Below are 22745 nucleotides of genomic sequence, written 5' to 3'. Positions count from 1 at the left end.
CAGCCTGGGAATGTGTCTTTGGAAAACTCTGCTGTGAGCTGAAGCTCTTACTACTTTCTACAGTGACTTTAGTGGATATAGCCATTGGTTTCATTTCAGGAAAACAGCTGTGGTCCAGATTTTCAAGTTACTCACAGGAGCTTCTGCCAATCTGTCTGTTAAAAGTGAAATGAGTTGTCCAGCAGTGAGATGGTTAAAAGCGAGGTGAAGTTCTACGTAGTCACATCAGAATAAGGTACTGCCGTATTTTACCCTTGTAGTTGTACTTCTCCCTTCCTTAGTTATTAAACCCCACCTGTTGGGCAAAACACCCCCTTTCCTATGCAAAGAAAAGTGTAACAATTGTGTTTAAAGCTGCCCTCTGCTCGCTCCCTGGCAGTGCTCAGGGCACAGCTGTTCCTGGTAAAGCTCAGGGAGGTGGAAATGGTGTCTGAGGTGGAAATATTGGAGTTGTGCTCCAAGGGGCCCTGTGGGCAGCGTGGTTTTAAATATCCCTGTGACTTTTAACTTGGCTGAACACTGATGGAGGGCGGCGGGAGCTCAGGCTGGAGGTGGCTGTGCTGGGCTGGGAAGTGTCCTGGGATGAGTCCCGTGTCCAGAATGTAGTGCTGAGGTGTCCCAACACTGACCAGCCCTGTTGCTGTGTCAGCTGTGCCCAGCCTGAGCAGCTTTTGCCTTTATCTTAAAAGCAGAACCACTCTGCACACAGTAAATAAAACTAAATTCATCAGTTCAAGCAAAAAAAGAGTTTTGAAGTTGGATAGATTTTCAATGTTTATGGAAAGCCAAATGTCCTAAACGTTCCCAGCTGGAGGAGTCTGGAAAAATGCTGGTGTTGCAGCACGAGCACCAGTAATCACGTGGTGTCTGAACTTCCCAGACCTGCTCAGGTGTCAAATAACCCCCTGTGCACCCTCTGTGCTGGTGAACCCACCCTGGGCATGAGGCCTGGAGCACCAGCAGAATTCCACATGTGGCAAAGCTGTGCTGCTGGGAAGGGTCTGGAGAAGCTCCTGCCCCGCCGTGTGTGGCTGGGATGAGTTCAAACTGTGACTCTTTCATCCAGCCACAGCTCCTGTTCCTGCTTTCCCCAGGGAGGAGATTGGGGGTCACTGCAGGAGAGGGTTGGGAAGGGGCTGTGGCCTGAGTGGGGACACTGCCCTGGAGAAGGGCAGGGGCTCAGGGAAGGTGGGGTCACCCCTCTTGGGTCTGTGCTCAGCCACTCCAAGGTCTGATCTCAAACACCACCCCGGCCTCTGGCGTGCACAGAAACTGCTTGACAATGAGATAAAACTGATACCTGAGGCGCTGCTCAAAGCCTGCTCCGGCCACGACAGCTGCTTTAGGGATTCAGTTGCACTGAGTTGCTCATTTCCCTGGGTTCTTGCCCATGAGCAGCAGCAGCAGTGGAGGACACGTGCCCTGGCCACGTCTGGTGTGGTGACCTGCCCTGCTCGGTGGCATCTCAGTGCCAGATACCTCCTGGCACAGCGAGGGAAGAGCCAGAGAATCCTTGGAATTCACTTCCCAGGGCCCCTGCTCAAACCCAGCACAGGTAGGAGGTGACACCTTTGGTGTTCTCCATGATGAGGATTCAGCAGACCTGGGGCAGTTGTTTTGGAAAAAGCAATAATCAGTGCTGTCCCAAGGGATGCAGATGTCTTTGTCTCCACATGGATGTGAGCTTCAGCCTTTCTCCTTCAGGAATGCTCCATCCCTGGCTGCTCTTCCAGGAACATCTCAGTCTGGCAGCAGGCAGCACATCTCTCTGGGTGTCCAGCCAGCTGGGACAACAGCAGCACACCTTCATTGCCTTCCACCAGTTTCTGGATTTTCTGGATTTCTTCTGAGTTTCTGGATTCCCTCTGCAGTTTTGGGCTCTCCATCGCTCTCTCCACAGGAGGTGAGTCTTTGGGGCCTCCTCTCCTTTTCCTCCTAGGGCAAAGGCACCCCAAGCCACACATTCCACCCAGAGGAGCTCCCCACAGGCAGCAGGGTCTCCATGGGGATGTCCCTGAGGGTGTGTGGATGTTGCCACTTTTATGTCAATCTCCAGACAATCCACCCAATCCACCCCTGTGCCCTGGGTATTGAACCAAAGCCAGGGAGAAAGGCACTGCTGTGCTTGGCTCCAGGTTGGCCTCTCGCAGGCAGCTCCCCTGTTTCTGCGCCCTCCACAGTGAGACTCCAGCACTTTCCCACCTCTGTGCTGGAGCCTCCCCCTCCTGCTCTGCACAGCTGTCCCAGGATAATGTTTCCTACAGGACAGACCCTCCCCGCTCAGCCAGGAGAAGGGTTGAAGCGATGCCTTTTGTCCCATTTGCTGTGGTGTTTCCAGACCCAGCCTTGTGTGTAGAACAGCTCTGGGGTCAGGGCCACAGGGGTTTCTGGGGATCACAGCCACCCCCTGCACCAGCCTTTGCCTCCCCTTTGAGAGAAGTTTTCCAGTTGGCTGTTTTGACTTTGAATCCTGTGGAATCTACATCAGCTGAGGCCCCAAGTCAGTCCTTTTGCTTACTTTGAAGATTCTGTTAGCTTGAAGCAACCCAAACATATTTTCCTCTCAAACTTTGCTGTAACACCTCCAAGCTGAAGGAGCAGTTGGCATCTTCAGGTGGGGTAACAGCTGGACCAAGGGGGTGGGATGGGGCGAGGAGGTGAGTGTTCACACAAACCCACCGTGCATCACAGCCCACTCCTGTGCCACTCAAGATGCACCCCATGTCTGTGCTGGCTCCCTCTGCTGCTGTTCAGCTCCCAGCTCACTCAGGTCACTCACATCTTCAGCTGCTTTCTTGAAGCAGAACCAAACAAAGTAAATTCCTGTGAAAGAACCATTTGGGTGGGATTCTCCATTTAATGAATGCCCCACATAGCACAGGACACCTGCCTTTACCAAGGAGTTTCCAGTAAATTCTTTGTGGGTTTTGCTTTTTGCAAGTATGAGTTTTCTGAACCCAGATCCTGAAAAGGTGTTTTACAGCATCCCTGGTACCTGTGTGTCCCTTTCTGGCAGGAGGCTCTGCTGCAGCAGCTCTTTGAGTTTGGTATCAGAACAAGTCCAGTGTTGCCCCCACGGGCCAAATCATCTCCCTTTGGAGTTGGTAAAAAATGTACCTGGCATTGCTGAGATCAGGTTTTGACCTTTATTTTGAAAAGGAGCAGGATCTTAACCACCAGATTTCTCTTCAAGCACAACGGAAAGCTCTGGCTGGAAGGAGCAGGATCATCCCAGGGGGCAGAGTGAGGCTCCAGGGCTGAGGGATTTCCCCTTCGTGCAGGGGAAGGTCAAAAGTGCACCTGAGGACGCGTCTCGTGAGCGATGGAGCTCCCAACACAGCAGCCGGGGATGAGATGTTTCGGCAGTGACTCAGAGGAAGAAGCTAAATAAACTCTTTTTATTTCAAACACGGGATTAAATTCCTTCATGTCTGGATCATTGAAGGTAAAGCTCCTGTAATCTCCTCACTGCCAACCCCAGCCTGTCGTCTGGTGGCTGCTGGACCCGCTGGGACAGCGAAGGGACGTGGCAGGGACAGAGGAGGTGGCAGAGAGGGCGAGAAACAGTCGGGAGCAGAGCTGGGCTCTGGGGCTGCTGCTCCATTAGGGATGTAGCTCATGAAGAAGCTGGTGTGGATCATCTCTAGGTCAGTGAAAATGTCCTGGGAATTCACAGGCTGAAGATGAAGGAGCTGAGGTTTTACCGTGACTGTTTTGCAAGGAGGAGGTTAAGAAACAACACTGTGGACAAAGCAGTTGTGATAAAGAAAAAAACCCAGAGCCACCACAGCTGTCGTCGTTCAGGTTTTTGCACACTCCAGAGGACCCTGTTTGCTGTCAGCCTCTCCTCGTGCTGCAAAGGGCCTGTGCCTCTGCAACCACACACTCCTGCTCCCAGCCCGTGCTGAAATCCCTCTCTGCTCACAGGGGACAGAACATGAACTGGCATCATTGCTGGAAGCTTTCCCTGCAGGTCTGTGACATCCCAAGCCGGCAGCGAGGGCAGATATGTGGGACAAGTGTCACTTAAGGGCCTGTGCTGGCACAGCCAAGGCTCCCCCATGAGTGTCCCTGCCCTGACTGGAGGAGGGCTGTGGCTTCCTGGCACTGCTGGGCACCAGCTGGGAATATGGGGCTGGCTCAGGGCTGCCAAATGTCATCAGGTTTGCTGAGCCCAGCTGGAGGCAGAGGAAAGGTGACAGGACTGTGGGACCAGGCAGCTTCTGCAGAGGAAAATGCCACACGGCCATGAACATCAGAGCACTGCCTGCAGGGATGATCCTCATCCATGGTAATTGCCTAAAAGTGAGGGCGTTTAGAATTGCTGTCATTGATTCCTATTTCTCCACGGATTTTTCATGGTGCTGCAGGTAAATCTCGTGCAAGATGTGCTGGTTTCATTGCAGGACTGATGGGTCCATCCAAAACAGAGCAGGTGCTCCAAATATTTGTCCTCTTGGTTTTGGGCAGAACAGTAAATCCACAGGGATGCCTCACACCCCAGGGAGACCGAGCTGGTGCTTCCCAGACCTGTGGTTTGATGTCATCTTCCTGCAGGAGTTCAGGCCTTAGGTAATTGATCTTTACTGCACAAAGCCCTTTTAGAGGTGGATTTATTGTTCATATTGCTGGGGAAATACTGGGTTAGTTGTTGAAGAGTGCCAAAAAAAAAGGGCTAGCAAGAAATCTACAATATAAAGACAATTTTATTGCCGATAAGCTCTTAAAACTCATTTTTTTTTTCCTGTTTCAGTAGGACCTTATTCTTCCTGATGAAAATCCGGTCATAGCATCTCTCATTAAAAATAAAATTATTTTGAAATAAATAAATATATAAAATAAATATCATATACATTTTATAAATAGTTTTGTCCTTATGCACAGTATCCATGCTTACATCTGAATAATGTTCCTCACCCCATTCCCACCCCAACAGCAGGAAGAACCCCACAAATCAGGACCAGTCCATGGAGCATCATCCATGTAGCAAACTCCCGGGCTGCTTTAGCAGGGCACCACTCAAAGGATTTTCCTTAGCAGGGAGCTATCCCAGCTCAGCAGCAGCATCTGCAGCAGTTCTGCGGTCTTTGTTTTCTTTTCTTCTCTTCATTTTTAAGTTGTTTTGGGGCTTTATTTTCCCCAGTGATCAGGTTTGCTCACCTGCTCATTCCTTTAAGCAACCGTAACATTGAATATTCAGCCTCTCTTGTAGCAACCGGGTAACGAAAGTGAAAGAAAATGGAAGATTAAATGTAGGGTTCCCTCCCTTCCCCTACCCCCACCCCATAAATAACCCAGGTTTGATATACACTGGAAACAAGGAGGAACAGCAGTGTCTGAATTCAATGTAAGTGCTTCCCTAGGTCATCTACTCTTACAGGAATGATGGAATGACTATTAATAGAGTGCTCTGGGAAAAAGCTTGGGAGCCCGAGTATGTACACCGACACTGCAGGAACCATCACCTGTAGTGGAAGAGGTCTCTGTACATGGCAGGGATTTTGGCAGGGTCCACAGGCCGGGGTAAGAAGTGGGTGAATTTCTGGTGTCTCTTAGTCCTGTACCCCTCGCGGGGGGAGCCGTCCTTGTTGAGGGCCACGTAGTACTGGCGCTCGGAGTCGGGGTGTTTGTACAGCGTCGAGGCGTACGTGTTGTACCAGTTCTCCTCAAACTGCTCGCGGAAAACGCACTCCCGGGTCAGCTTCTTCTGCCGTGGGCAGCGCAGCAGGGGAACAAAGAGACACTCGTGTCAAACACTTAGAAAACACACTGTCACCCTTTCCTTACTTTGTTTTTCTAGTGTTTTCCCAGCCGCCTTCTACTGGTTCCCCTGAGGATGAGGATTGCGGGGATGCTTTCCCTGGGTGAGAGGTGGAAAAGGGCACAAGTCAAGACCCAAGGATCTCTGGAGTTGGAGGAGGAAGGAGACAAAAGCAGGAGAAGGTGGGTGTGAATTTTGCAAAGGCAGTCCATGAATAAATCAGACAGGCACACAGCAGAGCTCCAAACCTGTCCAGGTGTGCGTTTGAGCTTGCTGGGGTGGTCGTGCCACCAGGCAGGGACATGTTCCCCTGGCAGCCCCCTCCAAGGTACCACACACCCTAAATTCCCTCGTTTGGGTGAGAGAAGAAGCAGCACATCTGGAGGGTGTAAAGAGGAAAACAGGAGCAAGCAGTGGTTTGGAAGTTCAGGGCACAGAGTTGGATGCACTGATGGGAATGAAAGCATTGCCCAGGGTTTCACCTCCTGGAGTGCCAGTGAGCTGTGATGGGAGGCTGTAACAAGACCCAGAGGGACATGGGACGTCACACCCCAGGAAAGATTTAGAGTGGTGATAGGTGATGTGATGAGGGTGTGCAGCTGGTGCATCCCATGATGGCACTGGTGTCACCACAGAACAGCCAGCCTTTCCATCCAGCCCTTACAGCTGGGGGCTCTTGGCAGAGGCTGCTTGATGGTGGACTTTTCATTCAAGTCCAGGGCTCCTTCCCTCTTCCTCCCATCTCCATGTGCCAGCTACAGGGATGTGCCCGGCTGCAGTAGGGAACAAGGCTGTCCCTCTGCCCCACGAGGACACAGGTGGCTTTGCCAGTCCTGCTGCGCTGTCACAGAGGGTCCAGCCATCCCGTCCCATCCCAAAGGTACTGCCAGGGGGACTGGGAGTCCTCTCAGCTGAAGGGCAGTCTGCAAATGTAGAGTGCTCTAATATTACAGCCACTGTCCCTCCACTGTAAACTATCCGGGCAGGGAATGTGTCCCCTCTGAGGCACACGGAGTGCTCAGTAAATGTTACTGCCTGCAGTAGATGTGTTTTGTAATACAATCCAGGAGCTCACCTGTGCTCAGAACCTGTTTTCAATGTTTTGCTGCTAATTAAATAAAGCCTGAGGTGAGTTGTGAGCCCTCCAAAAGTCCTAGGCCACAGCCTCGGCCATCTGAGACCCAGGGAACCGCAGGCTTCTCTTCCCAGATCTGTCAATAAATACAGGCTGGGTTTTTTCCCTCCTCTCGGATGCCACCTCCTTGGAATATGTTGGAACCTGATGACTGGCTGAACTCTGGCTGTTGCTTTGCCCCCATTCCCCCGTGCTGCACTGGGCAGTTTGAGTACAGCGTTCGTGGAAAATGTTTGGCGAGTCTGGGGTGACTCTGCAGGGTGTGATTTATTCCCTTCCAAGCCCTGGGATGTCCCCACTGAACCTGACACCACACAGGCAGCAGGCAAGGTGCTGCCCACGACTTTTGCTGCCCTAAGTATTAGTGGCATTTCTGAAATCCCTGGGAAGCTTTACAGAAATGCTGGCACGAGGTCAGCAGGGACAGGCGGAAAAGCTCTTGTGTCCCGAGGGGACTCCACGTGTCGCTGTGGGGATGGCTGGCTCTGGCTGCATCAACACAGGCATCAGGCAAAATTGGCACAGAGAGAAGCAATAAACTTGCTGAAAATTTAAAAATACCGCTGTACTGTGATCTCCCAAAATACCATTGTAATGCTAATGCTGTTGTCAGGCGCTGTTTTATGGACCTTTAATTAAGAATACTGTAGTGGCTTTTGAGTTCCAAAAGCCATCATTGTACAACCCACGTGTCCCAGATTTTAAAACTCCAGGGTTATTTGGGGACCTGGCTCGTGACGCCGGCACAGTTTGGAGCAGCCCTCTGAGTGTGTCCCTGCAGCGTCCTGCCTGGTGCACAAGAACGGTTTGGGTTGGAAACAACCTTAAAGATCACCTCATTACAACCCCCTGCCGTGGGCAGGGACAGCTCCCACAACTGTCCTCAGGTCAATTCTGTTTCCAGATTCAGTGCTGTAAAATGTTACCCTGCTTTTGTTTCTGTGTTGTAACATGAACAGGGGCTCTAGAATTTAATTAACCCATCATGAAACTCGACTCACAATCAGAGCTGCAGGGTTTGAAGGCAAAGAGGGGGGATACATGGGCTCATGTTCTCCAGCAGGCACAAGTGAAAGCTGCAACTCCAGGAGCTGCTGAGCAGCCTTAGAGTTTGACAGGAGAGGTGCTGCTGCAGCCCTGCTTTCTGACTTGTGCTTCAGGAGATTTTGTGTTTTATGGAATCCTGCTGATTTTTCTTTTTTCTCTTTTGCACGTTTTTAATTTAACCACTGTCTCTGCATTTAACTGCTGTGCAGGGTAGAAGCTGTTGCTGAAATGAGGTGGGAAAAGAAGTTATTGCTGCATGCAGTATTGATGATCAGAGAATCACGGAGTAGTTTGGGTTGGAAGGGACCTTAACAGAGAAACCTTCCCCTATCCCACGTTACTCCAATCTCCATCCAGTCTGGCTTTGGACGCTTGCAGTGATGGGGCAGCCACAGCCTCTCTGGGCAACTATCTCATATAAACATCAGCAACTGTGTCTCAAATGGTGGAAGGGTCTGTGGCAGTCTCAGGTGGAAATGGGACAAGGAAAAATGAGCTAAAATGAGCTAAACTGTTTGCTAATCAAAGGTTTTCTAACAGCTTCTGTGTATGCAGGGTACATGAGTTTTAACTTGTACACTGAGGCTTATCTGATGGTAAGAGGAAGTGCTGCCTTCTGCTTTGGCTTAAAACTGGTTTACTTTATTTCATTTTATTTTTACTGTGATCCACCCTTAATTGAACTAAATAATTAGGAATTGAGTTAAATTAACCTGGAGGAAGCACCTCTGCCCAGCTGTTAAGACCTGGTATTTTGACTGTAAGTCATAACACTTAACGAGTTTACACTTGGGGTTTTTAGTCAAAACATGGAGAATTTTAGCCTGGAAAGGGCACTTCTAGGAAATCACAAGCAGCAGCCCTAAACTCCTAAAAGGAGTTACAGGGAATTTTACAATAACAGTCAAGCCACAATTTCAGCTTCTGTTGGTTAAAGAGTCACAATACCAAGACAGGACCTCCAGATAGGTGCAGACCTGACCACAAGGAGAATACAACTGATGTGTTACTCAGGCTGTGAAAACACATAAACAGTTCCTGGCTTTATGCTAAATGTTCTCCTGCCTTTACCTGGCCATTGCCAGACCATTTCTGAAAGGCAAAACCTCAGTGTGATGTCTGGGGGCTGAGCACCACTGTGGGCTCTCACAGTGGGAATGAATCCTCCCTCAAACCCGATTTCCTATATATAATTTATATTAAAACAGCAGTGGCATCAAAGATAGGACGGAAATCAGTGGCAGCCCAAGGACGTGGGGGGCCTGTGACAGAGCAGCTTGTGACACAGCTGAGGCCACAGTGCTGGCTGTGGGACAGGGGGAATCAGCCCAGGCTGAACTTACCGACCCATAGAGCTCGCCTCTCTCATTCATGCCGAGGTAGAGTCCAGAGTCCACCCCACGGATGCTCACCAGCCCCACTGCCAGGCTAATAAACTCCAAGATCCCTAAAAAAGAAAAGAACTGCAAATCATACAGAGGAAAAAACCCAACATCTCAGGCTCCAGCAAGGAAAACTAACCAGCCATTCCCAGCAACAATACGGTTTTAACTCTATAGTCCCATCTGCGTGCAATCTTCTCATTTCCAGTCTGGGCTTCTCCCCAGCATTGTGAATTTGAGTTGCCCAAGAGGGATTATCTTAGCTAATGAGAAAAGCTTTGCAAGGTTTTGTTGGTTTGAGTTTGGATTTTTTTCATAATTATCACCAAGAAGACAGATGTAGAAACTTGGGTCTGGCCATTAGCAATGTCAGAATGCTGTTACCATGCTGGGTTTTATTCTTCACCAAAAGAAGTGTGATTTTGTCTTCTGGAATAAGATGATTGTCAGTTTTGAAGGTTTTAAAGCCAGTAAAAAGAAGTGAAAAGCACAAGAAGAGGTGTCTGTGAGGACCATCTTCATCCTGGCACTCCGGTGGCACACTTGCCAACTGAAAATGTATATACAAGCCATAGAGAAAAATTCCAGCTTCAAAGCACACAGGTAAAAATGCATTTTCCTCTGTAGCCTTCGGATCCATGGCACTGCCAGTCCTTTCTCCATCAGCCCCTGCCACTGTTACTGCCAGAATCCCCTCCTGCCCCCTATGTCCTGCTGTCTGTCCCAGTCTCCTGCCAGCCTCTTCCCAGTCCAGCAGCATCTGTCCCAGCCATCCCCAGCCCTGCAAGAGAATATGTTTTACCCACAGGCTGCAGCCTGCTATGATGGTGTCAGATACTTTAAAAATGAGAGGCAGCCTCATTTCCTCTGGAAAGAAGTAGCAGGGTCTGGCTGCTGCACCCCCACAGCCACAGCTGTTTCAAAAGACTTGTAACAGGAGAATCTTTGGTGAAGCACTTAAAAACCAACGGCCCCTAACCCAACACCACAAGTGGTGGGAACATTCAAACTTCCCAGGAACACTTCCTGAAGGCAGCAGTAAGACTGTGCCGTTATGGATTTCACACACTACCTATGTAGAGGTCACAGGTAGTTTTGCCAGTGTCCAGTGATGGATTAATTAGCTGGGAGGCGGAAGGTAGAGGGTTTTCTTCATCTCATCTGATGACTGCATGCCTCCATTGACTGGAGGGGAAAGTTGCTCTAACCTTTAGCATGGTTCCAGCTTTCCTGATCTAGCTCCCTCATATTGCTCCAGCCCTGGAGCAATTGATGCTCTGATCAGGTTACCTGCCAGAGCTCCTCCTAAAGTATTGCCTTGGTTTAGAGCCACCACGTGACAAGCTGCCACCTGAGCCAGCTGACTTCAGTGGCAGCCACAGCTCTGGGTCACCCCACAGCCTGAGGCATGGATGTGACAACTCTCAGATGACACCACAGCACTCCCTAAGTATAGGACAGCCCAGACGGCGACGGACACCCCTGACCCACTTTGTGCAACGCACATTCATCATCAGGTGCTGGCAGCTAAGCTGGCTGCAGGAATTCCTGCCTTCCATCAGACCTTCTGTCCTCCCTTTCCCCTGCCTGCTCTGGGGCCTGTCCATCTAATCCAGCCCTTCCTGATACCAGTGGAGGCTAGGGGACATGAAATATGGACTTGGGAGCAGCAAGGCCTGGAGACAAACTGGGAAGCAAACACCACAAAACACACTTTATAGTGTGACAGACTATAGAGCAGACATTTTACAGGCTGAAATATGCCCAGCTACACATCCTGGCTCAGGGACACATCCTGCCTGCAGAAACATCAGCAACAGGCAGGGAAGGCAGCCTTTTCAAGCCAGACAGACACAGACCCTGGCTCTGCTCTTCTCGGTAATTGTTGTGGTTTCTTAGCTGAAAAGAATCCCAAACAGGGAGGAGAGAGGTGCAGGATGAGGGGTGGTTTCCTCCCTTCACTATCCACCAGTTCTGACACAAGGGAGTTACTGAACTGCTGAGTGCTTTTTCCCATCCGCAGACCAGAAATTAGCAGAGCCACTCTTTGAAAAGGAGGGAGTGAGGGAAGATGGACAACTATAGGGAGTGTAAAAACTAAAGCAGGAGTACAGAGATACATCCAGGAATGAGGAAGTCTTTCCTGGCCTGGAGACAAGGGAATATTCAAGTGAAATATATCAGGTAACTGGAGAATTGTAGAGGGACCTTCATGAGGGTATAGACACAGTCCTCAGCATCAGCACTATTTTTGTCTCCTGTCACTTCTGGGAAGCAGGAAAATATTGCTGGTTCTGTTGAGAAACTGAGGGATGTCTAAGGCAGGGCAACCCAGATCTGTTCTTGTATATGCCCACAGGCATGCTCTGTATGAGGTACATGAATCTAGGTCTCCAAAGACCTAGGAAGGACCAAGCCAGGAGCAGCATCAGCATCTTCCCTCTCTGAGCAAGAATGAGACATCCCTCAGCTGGTGCAGGTTGGGTAGATATGGGTTTTGCAAATGAAATTTCTTCCAAGGTGTGCCCATGACAATCTCTCCTGACAAGATCCCTTGTAGTATTCCCCTTTTCTCATCTCTGAGCAGCACTTGGAGACATGCATGGAGGATGACTACGTTGAAAGAGCATTAAGAACGTAACTTGAGCTCACAAAAGTCAGGAGACAGAGTGAAGGCTGAAAATATGTGGGCGGATATCCATCCTGTCCTTAACTCACTCCAATTCTAGACAAAATTGCAGCTTCGTACATCTGATCTCCAGCAGCACAGGGAGTGGCCACTGGGGCCAGCTCAAGAATTCTCTTTCCAATTGTAGCGGTGTGTTTTTGTGGTAGAACATGCTTTTGTTTTTTTCTTTTGCTTTCTTTTTTTCTCTCCCCCGGGACTCGCCTCTTTTTTCCCCTCACTTTGATTATTCATTCTCTTTGTTCCTTGAGTCTTTCCAGATAAGACTTGGAGAGATTCGACTAAGACTCTGACTGGATTCATTTACCACCAAAGCACTGGATAATCTCCTGAGCTTTGCCATGGCCAGACCCACACACTCTCGCCTTACTCTAAACCATCCCTGAAAGAACAATTCAGCCCCCTGCACCTGTCTCTTCTTACATGACTGTATTCAGGAGCCGAGGTACAGAAACATCAGATGTTGTATTAATGGCCACAAACCTAAAGCTTCGGCTAAAAACCTCGACAACTGTTCAGCAACAGGTGCACTATGGGCTGAATGTCAAAATTACAGCCAAACTTTCTCTGGAGGTCTCAGCAGCTTCTCTAGGAGTCTGTAACAGATCCATGGGCAGGTTTGTACCCTAGAAGTTTTGTTTTCTGCCTTTATTCATCTGCAGTGCAACCTCAAGGCCTCTTTCCCTCCTCCACTGCAGTGAGTAGCATCATTGGGTTCATTTGTTTAATGCTGCTTAAAAGAGATGTGAGGCAGAAAAGGTGCAGTTCCTCCTGGCAGCGATTTTCCTGGCAAATTTCTGTTTCATTCTGAGAAGGATTGCCTTAGGGGTGCTAATGTCAGTCCAGACCCCCTCCAGATTTTGATTGTCCTTAGTTTCTTTGTAGAGGAAGGTTCTGAGCAGATGCAGAAAGAGAGAGCTATGTTTTGGAAAACAGTTTATTCTTTTGGGGGTGACCTTGCCAGAGCTGCCAGTTCAGAGAGTGAATTTGGGCATCTCTGTAGTATGAGAATGAGATTGCTTCCAGCAAACTTAAGAGGGCTTTTCCACATTTTGTATTAAAGCCCCTGCAGGAAAAATAAGCCGCACTCCATTGTTCTTTCAAGAATCTGTGTTTTTACAAGTATAAAATATCACATTCCAGAAGACAGGTGTGATTTAGGAAGGCTCCAGTCCTTGACAGATGAGCAGCAGTAGCTCCTGTGATTGCTCAGGCAGTGTGGGTGGATGATGCCAATACCTCCCCTGTGTCCTACAGTCACACCCCCAAATGCTGTGGTACAAAAGAATCTCTTCTTTTAACCCTCACTGTTGGGACCTTGAGACTCTGTTCTGCATCAGCAGGGCTTTGGCTATTTTCCTCCCTGGTAGATATGGATGTCTTGCACATCTGGTAGCTTTTGGGATGGCTGTGTATGGGAGGGTGCAGATACTGCCTGTCTATTCCTGAATCCCTTCCAAATTAAGAGACGAGGATGCCAAATCTGGTTCTACCCTACATCCCACCTGCAGCTGGACACGTGCCTGGGCTGTGGCACTGCAGCCATCCATGGAGCACCTTAATTATCTCCTCATGGTACCAGCAGGCACCTTCCAGCCACATGGGCTTGATCCTGGACTTCTGAGTATTTCTCCAGATACCTCAAGACTTCAGGCAGCTTTAAAGTCCTTCCCTGAGCCCATCATCTACCTCTGCATCCCTCACCACAGTTTTGGAGTCCCCAGAATCGCTCAGGGTGCCTATTCCTGTTGTAAGTTATTTCTTTCTGACTGTTGCATGCAAAATTTAGGAATGCATTGATACATGACATTCTAATACGAACCATACCAGTAACATTGGAATTTAAATATTCATGGCTACTGAACGCAGATGGTGAATACTGTGTGCCAATACGTTATTGCTTTGAGTCTCTGCTGAAGCAAGGCTTAGTCCAACTTGATCTGAATGCAAGGATTCCAGTCTAATCCTTTGGGGCTTTGTCTTGCAATTACAACAAATAACTATTTATTTTACACTGCCTCTGGGAAAACCCTGAAGCAGAAAACTGTAATATCTGAAGTCTGGTCTAGTTTACGGAGCTGGATGCAGACTGCTAAAACACTTAGGGAATGCCAATGTTTCGATTTATTGAAAGCACTGTGTGACTTAAGCTTCAGCGTGCAAAATCCATGAAAAGTTTTAACATGTCTAACATGTTTTTTCCAAGTTTAAAAATATACTTGTCTGACTCAATCTTTACAGAAAATGGACCTGAGACAAATGCTGCCATTCGAAACTGGCTGTTTAGTTCTACAAAGGTAAGGAAACAGAACAGATAGACTAGAAACACTACGTGGCAGCTTGAACTAAAACCAACCAGATGCAATGGGTTTGCTCTCAGCTCTTTGAACGTGGAAACCCACTGAGTATTGCAGCATGAAAGGTTAAAAGATGGGTGTTTTCAGGAGGTAATTAAAGAACGCTTGCCCCATGAGCATATTAGTGCCTGACTCTGACCCGCGGGTTATGACTTTCTTGTTGATTTAGGCAGGGACATGCCATGCACACACCTGGTGTTTATGGAAAGATAAGCTGCCCCAATTGTTCCAAAAACCTGCCTTACACCTCCAACAATAGCAGCGGCAGCACTTCCCAGAGTATCAGAACTGCGAACAAGTAATGGCAAAAAAAGAATTCCTTTCACTGAGGAGTTAAATCACTTGAGAACTATAAAAAGTCTTGCGAGCACATCTTGCAACCTGTTGACAACATAGCTGAGATCACTGGCACGGGACTTGTTGATAGCTTATACAGACACCTGCACTAGATGCTGGAGTAGCGGCAATTTCTCTTACTGTGCTCAAACTGACTGTACTCTTTCGCCTGTGGCTTGGGATGCATTTTTTGAAGATTACATATAGTCTCATTAGAGGTCACTGCTCTTGTATGCCACTGATACAGGCACTGCAGTGTTCCAGCTGTATCCTGGGCAGCAAGGTAAATCCACGGTGCTCTGCCTATTGTTCCATCTTCTTTCTTTCCAGGATCTCCTAAGTGCTTTCCCTCTTCAGCTTCCCCCTTTCCTTTCCAACAACCTTCCCAAACCCAGCTCCTGACACTCCTCCAGCCAACAGATCCCTGCCCGCTTTGGGGAGACGCTCTTCTAATCAAAGTCATGCATGGAAAAGAAAGCAGCTCGCAAATATCTGCAGACGCCAGAAAGAAGTAGTTTTAAAAAAGAAAGAAAGAAAAGAAATTACTAAAAAAAGTGAGGAATTTCTTTTTCCAACCTAGGAATTTCCAAGAAATTCCAATGAGGAACGTCTCTGTTTTGCCCCCCTCACCACTAACTTCAGAGGCACAGCTAAAGCTGGTCACTGTCCTCTTTTATTTAATTAATTATTTTTTTTTTAACTTTTTTTCCCCTTTGTGAAGGCACGTTTTAGTGCACCTGCAGAAAGGCTGAGCGCCGGGAGAGTAGGAAATTGGAAATAAAAACTCCCGCATTGCTGCGGAGTGAGCGCATTTGTTTAGGAGGCCAATTATATCCATCCCGGGATGATTTATATTAGCGGGGTAATTAGTTGTGCGCGCGGGGCACCTGCTCCCGGCCCGGCCGGGCACCCCCCCGGCCCCTTACCGAAGCGGCTGTGGTCCTGCCGGGTGCCCTGCACCGTGCCGTTGGGGAAGATCTCCAGGTGGAAGCCGGTGCGGCAGTAGAGCTGCCGCCGTCGCAGGATGCCCTTGAGGTGAGCGAAGTCGGTGGGGGAACCCCGCTGCAGCCGCCCCTCGATCTGCCCCAGGCGCTCGTTGAGGAAGCCGGGGGAGTCGGCGAGGGGCAGCCCGGCGCCCAGCGCGGGGGGGAAGCCGTGCAGGTCGGGGTCCAGCGCGCCCAGGAAGCCGCCCACCTCGGCCATGGGCGCGGAGCGGAGCGGCCCCGGGGGCGCGGGCAGAGCGGCCGCTCAGAGCGCGGGCTGCGGCCGCCCGGCCCCGCGCTGCCGGCCCCGGCCCGGCCCCGCGCCGCCCGCGCCTCCCATCGCTGGATCCAGTGTCCCGCCGTCGGATGCGAACTGCACTTTATATACGTACACACTCCCCTTACATTGACATATTGGATATTTAAATGCAAGCCACACCTCACTGGCATCCCCTTTGGCTATTGCTTCCCTCCCCCCCCCCCCCCCCCCCCACCCCCCTTCTCTGATCCATTTGGCTTTTTTTTTTCTTAAAAAAAAAAAAAAAAGTCCCGCTTCACTCCCTCTTTTATTATGAAAAAAAAAAAATGGCAGGAAAAAGCTACACATCGCAGTGAGGCATAACAGCTCTTGGCAGGTCCCCGCCAGCCGACGATGAAATCATGGAGCCCCCGCACGCACCCGCTCCCGCACCGCCGGCAGCCCCGGCCCCGCAGCCGCGACCCCAGACCCCGCACGGCCCGGTGGCTCGGAGCCCCGGGGTGGCTCGGTGGCCCCGGGGCTGTCGGAAGCCTCAGGTCCGTCGGTGCCGCCACCGCCTCAGCCCCGAGCGTGCCCCCCACCCCCGGAACGAACACGGTAGAAAAAAAAACAAACACGTGAGGAGAGGGTCGAGACGCGTTTTTCAGCCGAACGCGTAAAAACGGAACGCAATCTTTCTGAAAGGCGATCCCGCGGGTCGTACGGCCGGGTTACGGCCGCCGTGAGGGGAGGGAGCCCGCGGCGGGGCCGCGCAGCGCCGCTCGCTCTCCCTCCCCACCTTCCCCATGTTGGAAACAGGTGTTTCCGCGCTCTCCCAGCCCGCCGACACCGTATCTGTGCCGGCAGCTGCGGCCGCGCTGCAGACAGACGGAGCCGGGCGGGGCGGAGCGGAGCGGAGCGGGGGAACCGGGGCTGAGCGGCACAGACCCCGGCACGGACCCGGGGCCGGAGGAACCCCGCCCTGCCCGGCAGGCGGCGCTGCTGCTCGCGCCGCGCCGCCCCGGGGCGCCGGGCCCACGGCGGCTGCTGAGGGGGCCCAGGGCCTGGGACGTCGTGGCACTGGAGCAGGGTGTCGCCCGTGCCTTCTACTGTGCCCCGCCATGGGACAGAGACCCCACAAACAAGCAACCACAAGCACCCCAAACTGCCCCCAAGCCACCAGCCCGCTCTGCTGCAGTGGCTCCTCCGGGTGGCATCAGAGTGCACAGCTGAGGGACCGGTGATGTCCACCTCAGCGGGTCTCCCCCACCGTGGGGTCTCTTCCCAAGCTGGTGTCCTCTCAGAGGGTCTCTCCCCTGAGCGGGTCGTCCCCCCGAAGTGGGTGTTCCCTCAGCGGGTTTGTCCCCTTAGCGGGTTTGTCCCCTTACCTGGTCTCTTACTTCGGCAGATCTCTATGCAGTGTGTCTCTCCTCTTAGAGGGTGTCTTCCTCCAGCAAGGCTTCTCTCAGAAGTTCTCTCAGTAGGTCTCTCTTCAGCAAGTCTACCACATGGTGGAGGAAAATTTAGCGAGTCTGTCACCCAAGAAAGTGATTTCTCCCTTCCAGTGGATTTTCCTTTAGTGAGGTCCTGCCTTGGTGGGTACCCCCTCAGTGGGTCTATGCCCTCATCAGGCCTCTTTCCTCAGAAAGAACCACATGGCAGATCTAACCCCTCAGCAGGTCTTTCCTCTCGGAGAGTGTCTGCTCTACTGTGGATATGCTCTCAGTGGCTTTCCCACCACAGTGGGTCTCTCCTCTCAAAGAGTATCTTCCCTACTTTGCATTCTCCCTCAGAGTGTTCCTGCCATGGCAGGTCTCCCCTCAGAAAATGTCTCCACCTCAGTGTATTTCCCCCCATTGTGAGTCTCCCTCAGTGCATCTCTTCCCTCAGCAAGGCTATCCCGTGGTGGGTCTGCCCTCAGTGGGTCTCTCAACTCTGACTGTGTATCCCTCACAGTGGATTCCTGCTCAGTGGGTTCCCGCCATGGCGAGTCTCTCCCCTCAGAGTGTCTCCCACCCCTGGATATTCCCTCAGTGGGTTCCCGCCATGGCAGGTCTTTCCCCTCAGAGAGTGTCTCTCCCCTCAGACAGTGTCTCTCCCGTCAGAGAGAGTCTCCCACCCTGTGGATATGCTCTCAGTGGGTTCCCGCCATGGCAGGTCTTTCCCCTCAGAGAGTCTCCCACACCGTGGATATTCTCTCAGTGGGTTCCCGCCATGGGGGGTCTCTCCCCTCAGAGAGTCTCCCACACCATGGATATTCTCTCAGTGGGTTCCCGCCATGGCGGGTCTCTCCCCTCAGAGTGTCTCCCACCCCTGGATATTCCCTCAGTGGGTTCCCGCCATGGCGAGTCTCTCCCCTCAGAGAGTCTCCCACCCCTGGATATTCCCTCAGTGGGTTCCCGCCATGGCAGGTCTCTCCCCTCAGAGAGTGTCTCCCACCCAATGGATATTCTCTCAGTGGGTTCCCACCATGCCGGGTCTTTCCCCTCAGAGAGTGTCTCTCCCCTCAGACAGTGTCTCTCCCCTCAGACAGTGTCTCTCCCCTCAGAGAGTGTCTCCCACCCTGTGGATATGCTCCCAGTGGGTTCCCGCCATGGCCGGTCTCTCCCCTCAGAGAGTCTCCCACACCGTGGATACACTCTCAGTGGGTTCCCACCATTGTGGATCTCCTCTTAGAGTGCCTCTGCCCTTAGCAGGTCTCCTTCTCATCCAGTCTATGCCATGGTGAGTCTCCCTGTAATGTGTTTCTCCCCTCAGAGTGTGTCTCTCCCACAATAGATTCCCCCTCAGCAGGTCTCTCAACTTAGACAATGTCTCCCTCACAGCAGATTCTTCCTCCTAAGTGAAGAAATGTCAAGAAAGCCTCTCCCCCTCTGCTGGGTTCCCGCCATGGTGGGTCTCCCCTCAGCAGGTCTCTTCCCCTCAGTGAGGTGCTGCTGCCCACATCAGCCCAGAGGGAGGGTTAAAATGGTCCCCGCTGGCAGGTCATTTCCCCCAGACCTAGGCAGTGTTCTCTTGGGAGGACATGAAGGAAATGGTGATGCTGTGATGTGGAACAGCCCCCCGTGTGTCTGCAGTGGGTGAGGAGTCTGGTTTTTAAATGGGGTTTGGGGTGGGTTTTCCTGTCGGAGCTGTGGCTATAAAAGGGGTGTTGATGCAGAACTTGACACATGAAGCTTAAACTCATGTTTTTTATAGAAACATAGGCTGTTTTGGAGGTAGTAAAATCTGCTGAAGTGAGTTTGTTGACTATTTGTTTATCGTGTTTGGTTACATGGAGATGCCACTGTCTGAGGAGTTCAAGCATCCCGCTGCAAAAATGATGGTTTTATTGCTGTAGTATCTATGTGAAGACTCAGGTGTGATGAGGTAACTGAAGGAAATAAATTGTGCTTTGGTGAAAATGACAGAGGTCCAAGATGGGGAGGGGCCAGACACAGCTGACAGGACACCCCAAACCTGGAATTACTGGTAAGGATGTAATCCTGTAAAGGCTGTGATTTTAATGCATAAAATTAATGTACAGTGAGTGATCCCTCTACAATCAAAGACACTCTTCTGTGTAACCTGGTTTTGCTGATATGTGAAGTTTGCCTGTTGATCCATAGCAAATTTATGTTTTTGAATCCTTATTTCTGCACATGTCTGAGGGCTGATCCCAGGGGGATTAAAAAGCGAGAGGAAGACTTAGTTTCCGCAGAGGAGGACTAGCCAAACTTTGCAGAGGTTTCTGCCGCTGACTTCAATCTCCTCTGGATCTGTCTACAATATCCTTAAACCCAAATCCACACAAGCACTTAGTGGAACACTTAGGAAACTGAAAAAAGGTAACAGAGTTCAATTACACTACAGTAAAATCCAAGATAAAGTAAAAAGCCACAAACCTGCATGCTTAACTAACGTATAACAAAAGCAGCACAATCCCCCATCCAAGCTGACATTCCTCACTTAACTCTCCTGATTATGGTCAGCTTTTGAAGTGTCCCGATACATTTTATTGAGAAACTGTACATGCTGGTACAACATGTTCTTTTTAGGCACAACAAGATGTGGAGAAGGTAGCTTTCTCATATTTTTTTTTCTCTTTAATTTCCTGGTTTATTTATGTTTTTACTAATCTGAGGAAAAAAGCAGAGATTTGTACCCTGTGTTTTTGAAGAAAAAGAGGGATGTATTTTAAGTACTAAAAGCTAGAATGACTCCTCCAAAAGCAGAAACAAGTTTAGCGATCTTTTTCATGTATGACATAGAACACAGTTCTGCACTCAGTAATTTCCTAAAGGAGGACAAAAGCTTGTGTACAGTTTGTGTCACATTATAACACAGAGTGCTACAAAATTAACTTTCTGCTCTGCTTTGTTTCAGTTGATTTTAGTTCCCTCAAATTTATTCTTTGATTTCAGTTTGTATTGCCCACCTTAGGAATTAAAATGGTTACTACCAAACTGCTCTTTCAGTTTTCAGAAGAGTTAGCAACGATTTTTATACCCAGTTTGTTAAAACAGACCTTGCAGACCCATTCCACATACTGTAGAAGTGTATTTAGTGGGGTAGTAAAAATATCAATGGCATTCACTGTCAGAGTAATTTCTATCCATGGAGAGCAGCCACGTTTGGTATCTGGCTATAAAATTAAAGGAAGAGCAGGACTGGGATCAGAACAGTAAATAAATTAGAAAAGAATAAGATAAATAACTGCAATGAGCCAACCCAGTATCCGAGCTACTAGATACTGCATATCCTCTGCCTGGGGCTATTCCATTTGGTAAAGAAAAGATCAAGACAGCTGAAATAATTTGAAGTAGCAGTGGCCATGAATGCAAAAACAGACATGAAGAATATCTGAGGATAAAGAAACAACAGAGCCTTGAGCTTTAATAAATAATACTTCTGCTTCCTTAGCACTTCCCGCCTTGGCATCTTACAACAATCTGTGTACACTAATTAATTAGGACTCACAACCAAGGTCACTGTGCAGCTCATTTTCTCTGGATGGTCTCCTCTTCTGCTAGGAGATGTTGTCCAAAGGATCCTGATGGCTTTCTGTATTTATTTGGGATTTGGGATGCATAGCAGCCCTGCTGGAGCAGAAGCTCTGACCAGGTTTCTGTATATCCAGAAACCAGGCACGTCCACTGTGAGCCTTTCTGCCTTTTGTGGTGTGGTGACCATCTGTGCTGCACATGCAAGGAATGTCTGAGCTCTCCGGGCAGATAAACAGGGCAACCTCCTTTGTGAGGGGGTGAATAAACAAATTTCCTTAAGGGGAGCAGGAGATGGTTTATTGGTTTTTTATCTTTGATTGGTTTTACTTAAGCTACTATTATTAATATTATTATCATCTTTTGTAGTGCCACTTCCAGGCCGTAGACCCTGTTTGTGCTGGATACTGCGTTAACAAGCGAGTAACAAACCTGAGTGCTTGACCTAAGGAATCTCATGGCTTTGGCTTGTGGAAGGATTTCTACTGGAAGGCAACAGAATCTCCATCAAGATATAGAGCTAGGTATAAAAGTATGGGGTTTTGACACATTTAGAATGGGTGGCAGGATGAATGTAAGGGTCTAAAGGATAAAGCTCTGAACTTGCCTACTTGGGTTTTGCAATGAGATGCCTAAATAAATGATGTGGCTTTCAAATGAGGAAGTACCCAGCTCTTCCAGTTATTGACAGGTTGGTGTCAAACATGGATATGCTGGTTTTAATTATCCCAGTATGGATTAACAGTAAAAAGCAGAACTGTTTCTGGCTTGACTCTGACTCATGAAAACTCCCATTTGGAGAGGATCGTTGTAACTGGTTTCTGCAGTCTCTAGGGGAAGACAACAAAACAAAAAAGCTATCCTTTATGATGTTACTCTCCTGAATGTGCACCTTTTAACTGTAGCAGCTTCTTATGGAATTATCCATGACGATGGCGAGGTCTGTGTTTATAGTTGCATCAGTGAGTATTAGTCAAATACAAAATGCTTAGAGTCACAGCAAAGGTCTGTCTAGCCCCATATCCTGCCTCTTGATAATGGCAAATAACTTGTATATGGAAAACAGGACGAGTATAGAGTGATACTTCCTTTGGTAAACCCTCCCAGCTTCCAGTGGTTTCTGGTTTAAACACCTTCCTGAGCTGGAGGCTGCAGCTGTATCATTGTTTTTGATATTCCTTGATGGACCTTTTTCCATAAAATTGTCTAATCGGTTTTTTTTTTAAACCCACTTGTATTTTTGGCTGCCATAACATCCCGTGGCAATGAGTTTCACAACATCATTAGGCATTGTGTGAAAATGAACTTCCTTTTGTTTGCTTTTGAACCCGCTTGCTGCCTGCCAGTTTGAGTTGGTGCCCTATTCTTTCTGTTAAGAATACTTTAAAATAATCATTGCTGTTTACCTTTTCTGTGCTGTAACAGCTTGTCTAGAACTTAATTGTTATTATCCTTGTTTTCCAGGTTGAAAGGCTCTGGCTTGCTTAAGTTTTCCTTGTGCTAAGGCTTTCTAACACCTCGTGTGCAGCTTTGTACACTGTGCTTCTTGCCCTTTCTGTGGCTTTGTATTTTCACAGTTACTAGAACTGCTCAGTGTTGAAGAGATGAGCATGCTGTGGGTTTATTCAGAGGAATAATACCATTTTCTGCTTTGTTCTCATTCTTCTAAAAATTCTTAGCAAGATAGTTTTCCCCAAATGCTGAGAGCTGACACTGTGCTGGTCCTTTTGGAGAATGATCCACTTCTCCAAGATTTCTTTCATTACTGGTAATAGAGGATTTAAAGTATGGCAAGAATTTCTTTTTCCTCATCCATTATTTTTTATCCATAGACTTTG

General features: G+C 49.3%; 1 protein-coding gene and 1 long non-coding RNA gene across 4 annotated transcripts; one reads left to right on the top strand and one right to left on the bottom strand.

The window, feature by feature from the left end:
* Positions 1-116: 116 nt before the first annotated feature.
* Positions 117-7454, top strand: LOC136370487 (uncharacterized). 3 transcript variants are annotated; one of them, XR_010745190.1, is made up of 5 exons: positions 117-235; positions 1399-1555; positions 1705-1903; positions 3194-4572; positions 5801-7454. It is a non-coding gene; the product is annotated as an uncharacterized lncRNA (long non-coding RNA). The 3 variants fall into 3 exon arrangements; XR_010745188.1 differs by lacking the exon at positions 5801-7454 and having other exon boundaries at positions 3194-4370; positions 4471-4848; XR_010745189.1 differs by lacking the exon at positions 5801-7454 and adding an exon at positions 4754-4848.
* Positions 4689-15972, bottom strand: FGF16 (fibroblast growth factor 16). Its single transcript, XM_066333925.1, has 3 exons — positions 15631-15972; positions 9287-9390; positions 4689-5707 (listed from the first exon to the last, which is right to left on the bottom strand). The coding sequence occupies exons 1-3, from the start codon at positions 15905-15907 to the stop codon at positions 5462-5464; spliced, it is 627 nt and encodes a 208-aa protein (XP_066190022.1). The 5' UTR covers positions 15908-15972; the 3' UTR covers positions 4689-5461.
* Positions 15973-22745: the final 6773 nt, after the last annotated feature.

The sequence above is a fragment of the Sylvia atricapilla genome, chromosome 21 (genome assembly GCF_009819655.1).
Source record: "Sylvia atricapilla isolate bSylAtr1 chromosome 21, bSylAtr1.pri, whole genome shotgun sequence".
NCBI classification, from domain to species: Eukaryota; Metazoa; Chordata; class Aves; order Passeriformes; family Sylviidae; genus Sylvia; species Sylvia atricapilla.
Note: the sequence above shows the minus strand (reverse complement) of the source record. Positions and strands in the feature narration are given on the sequence as shown.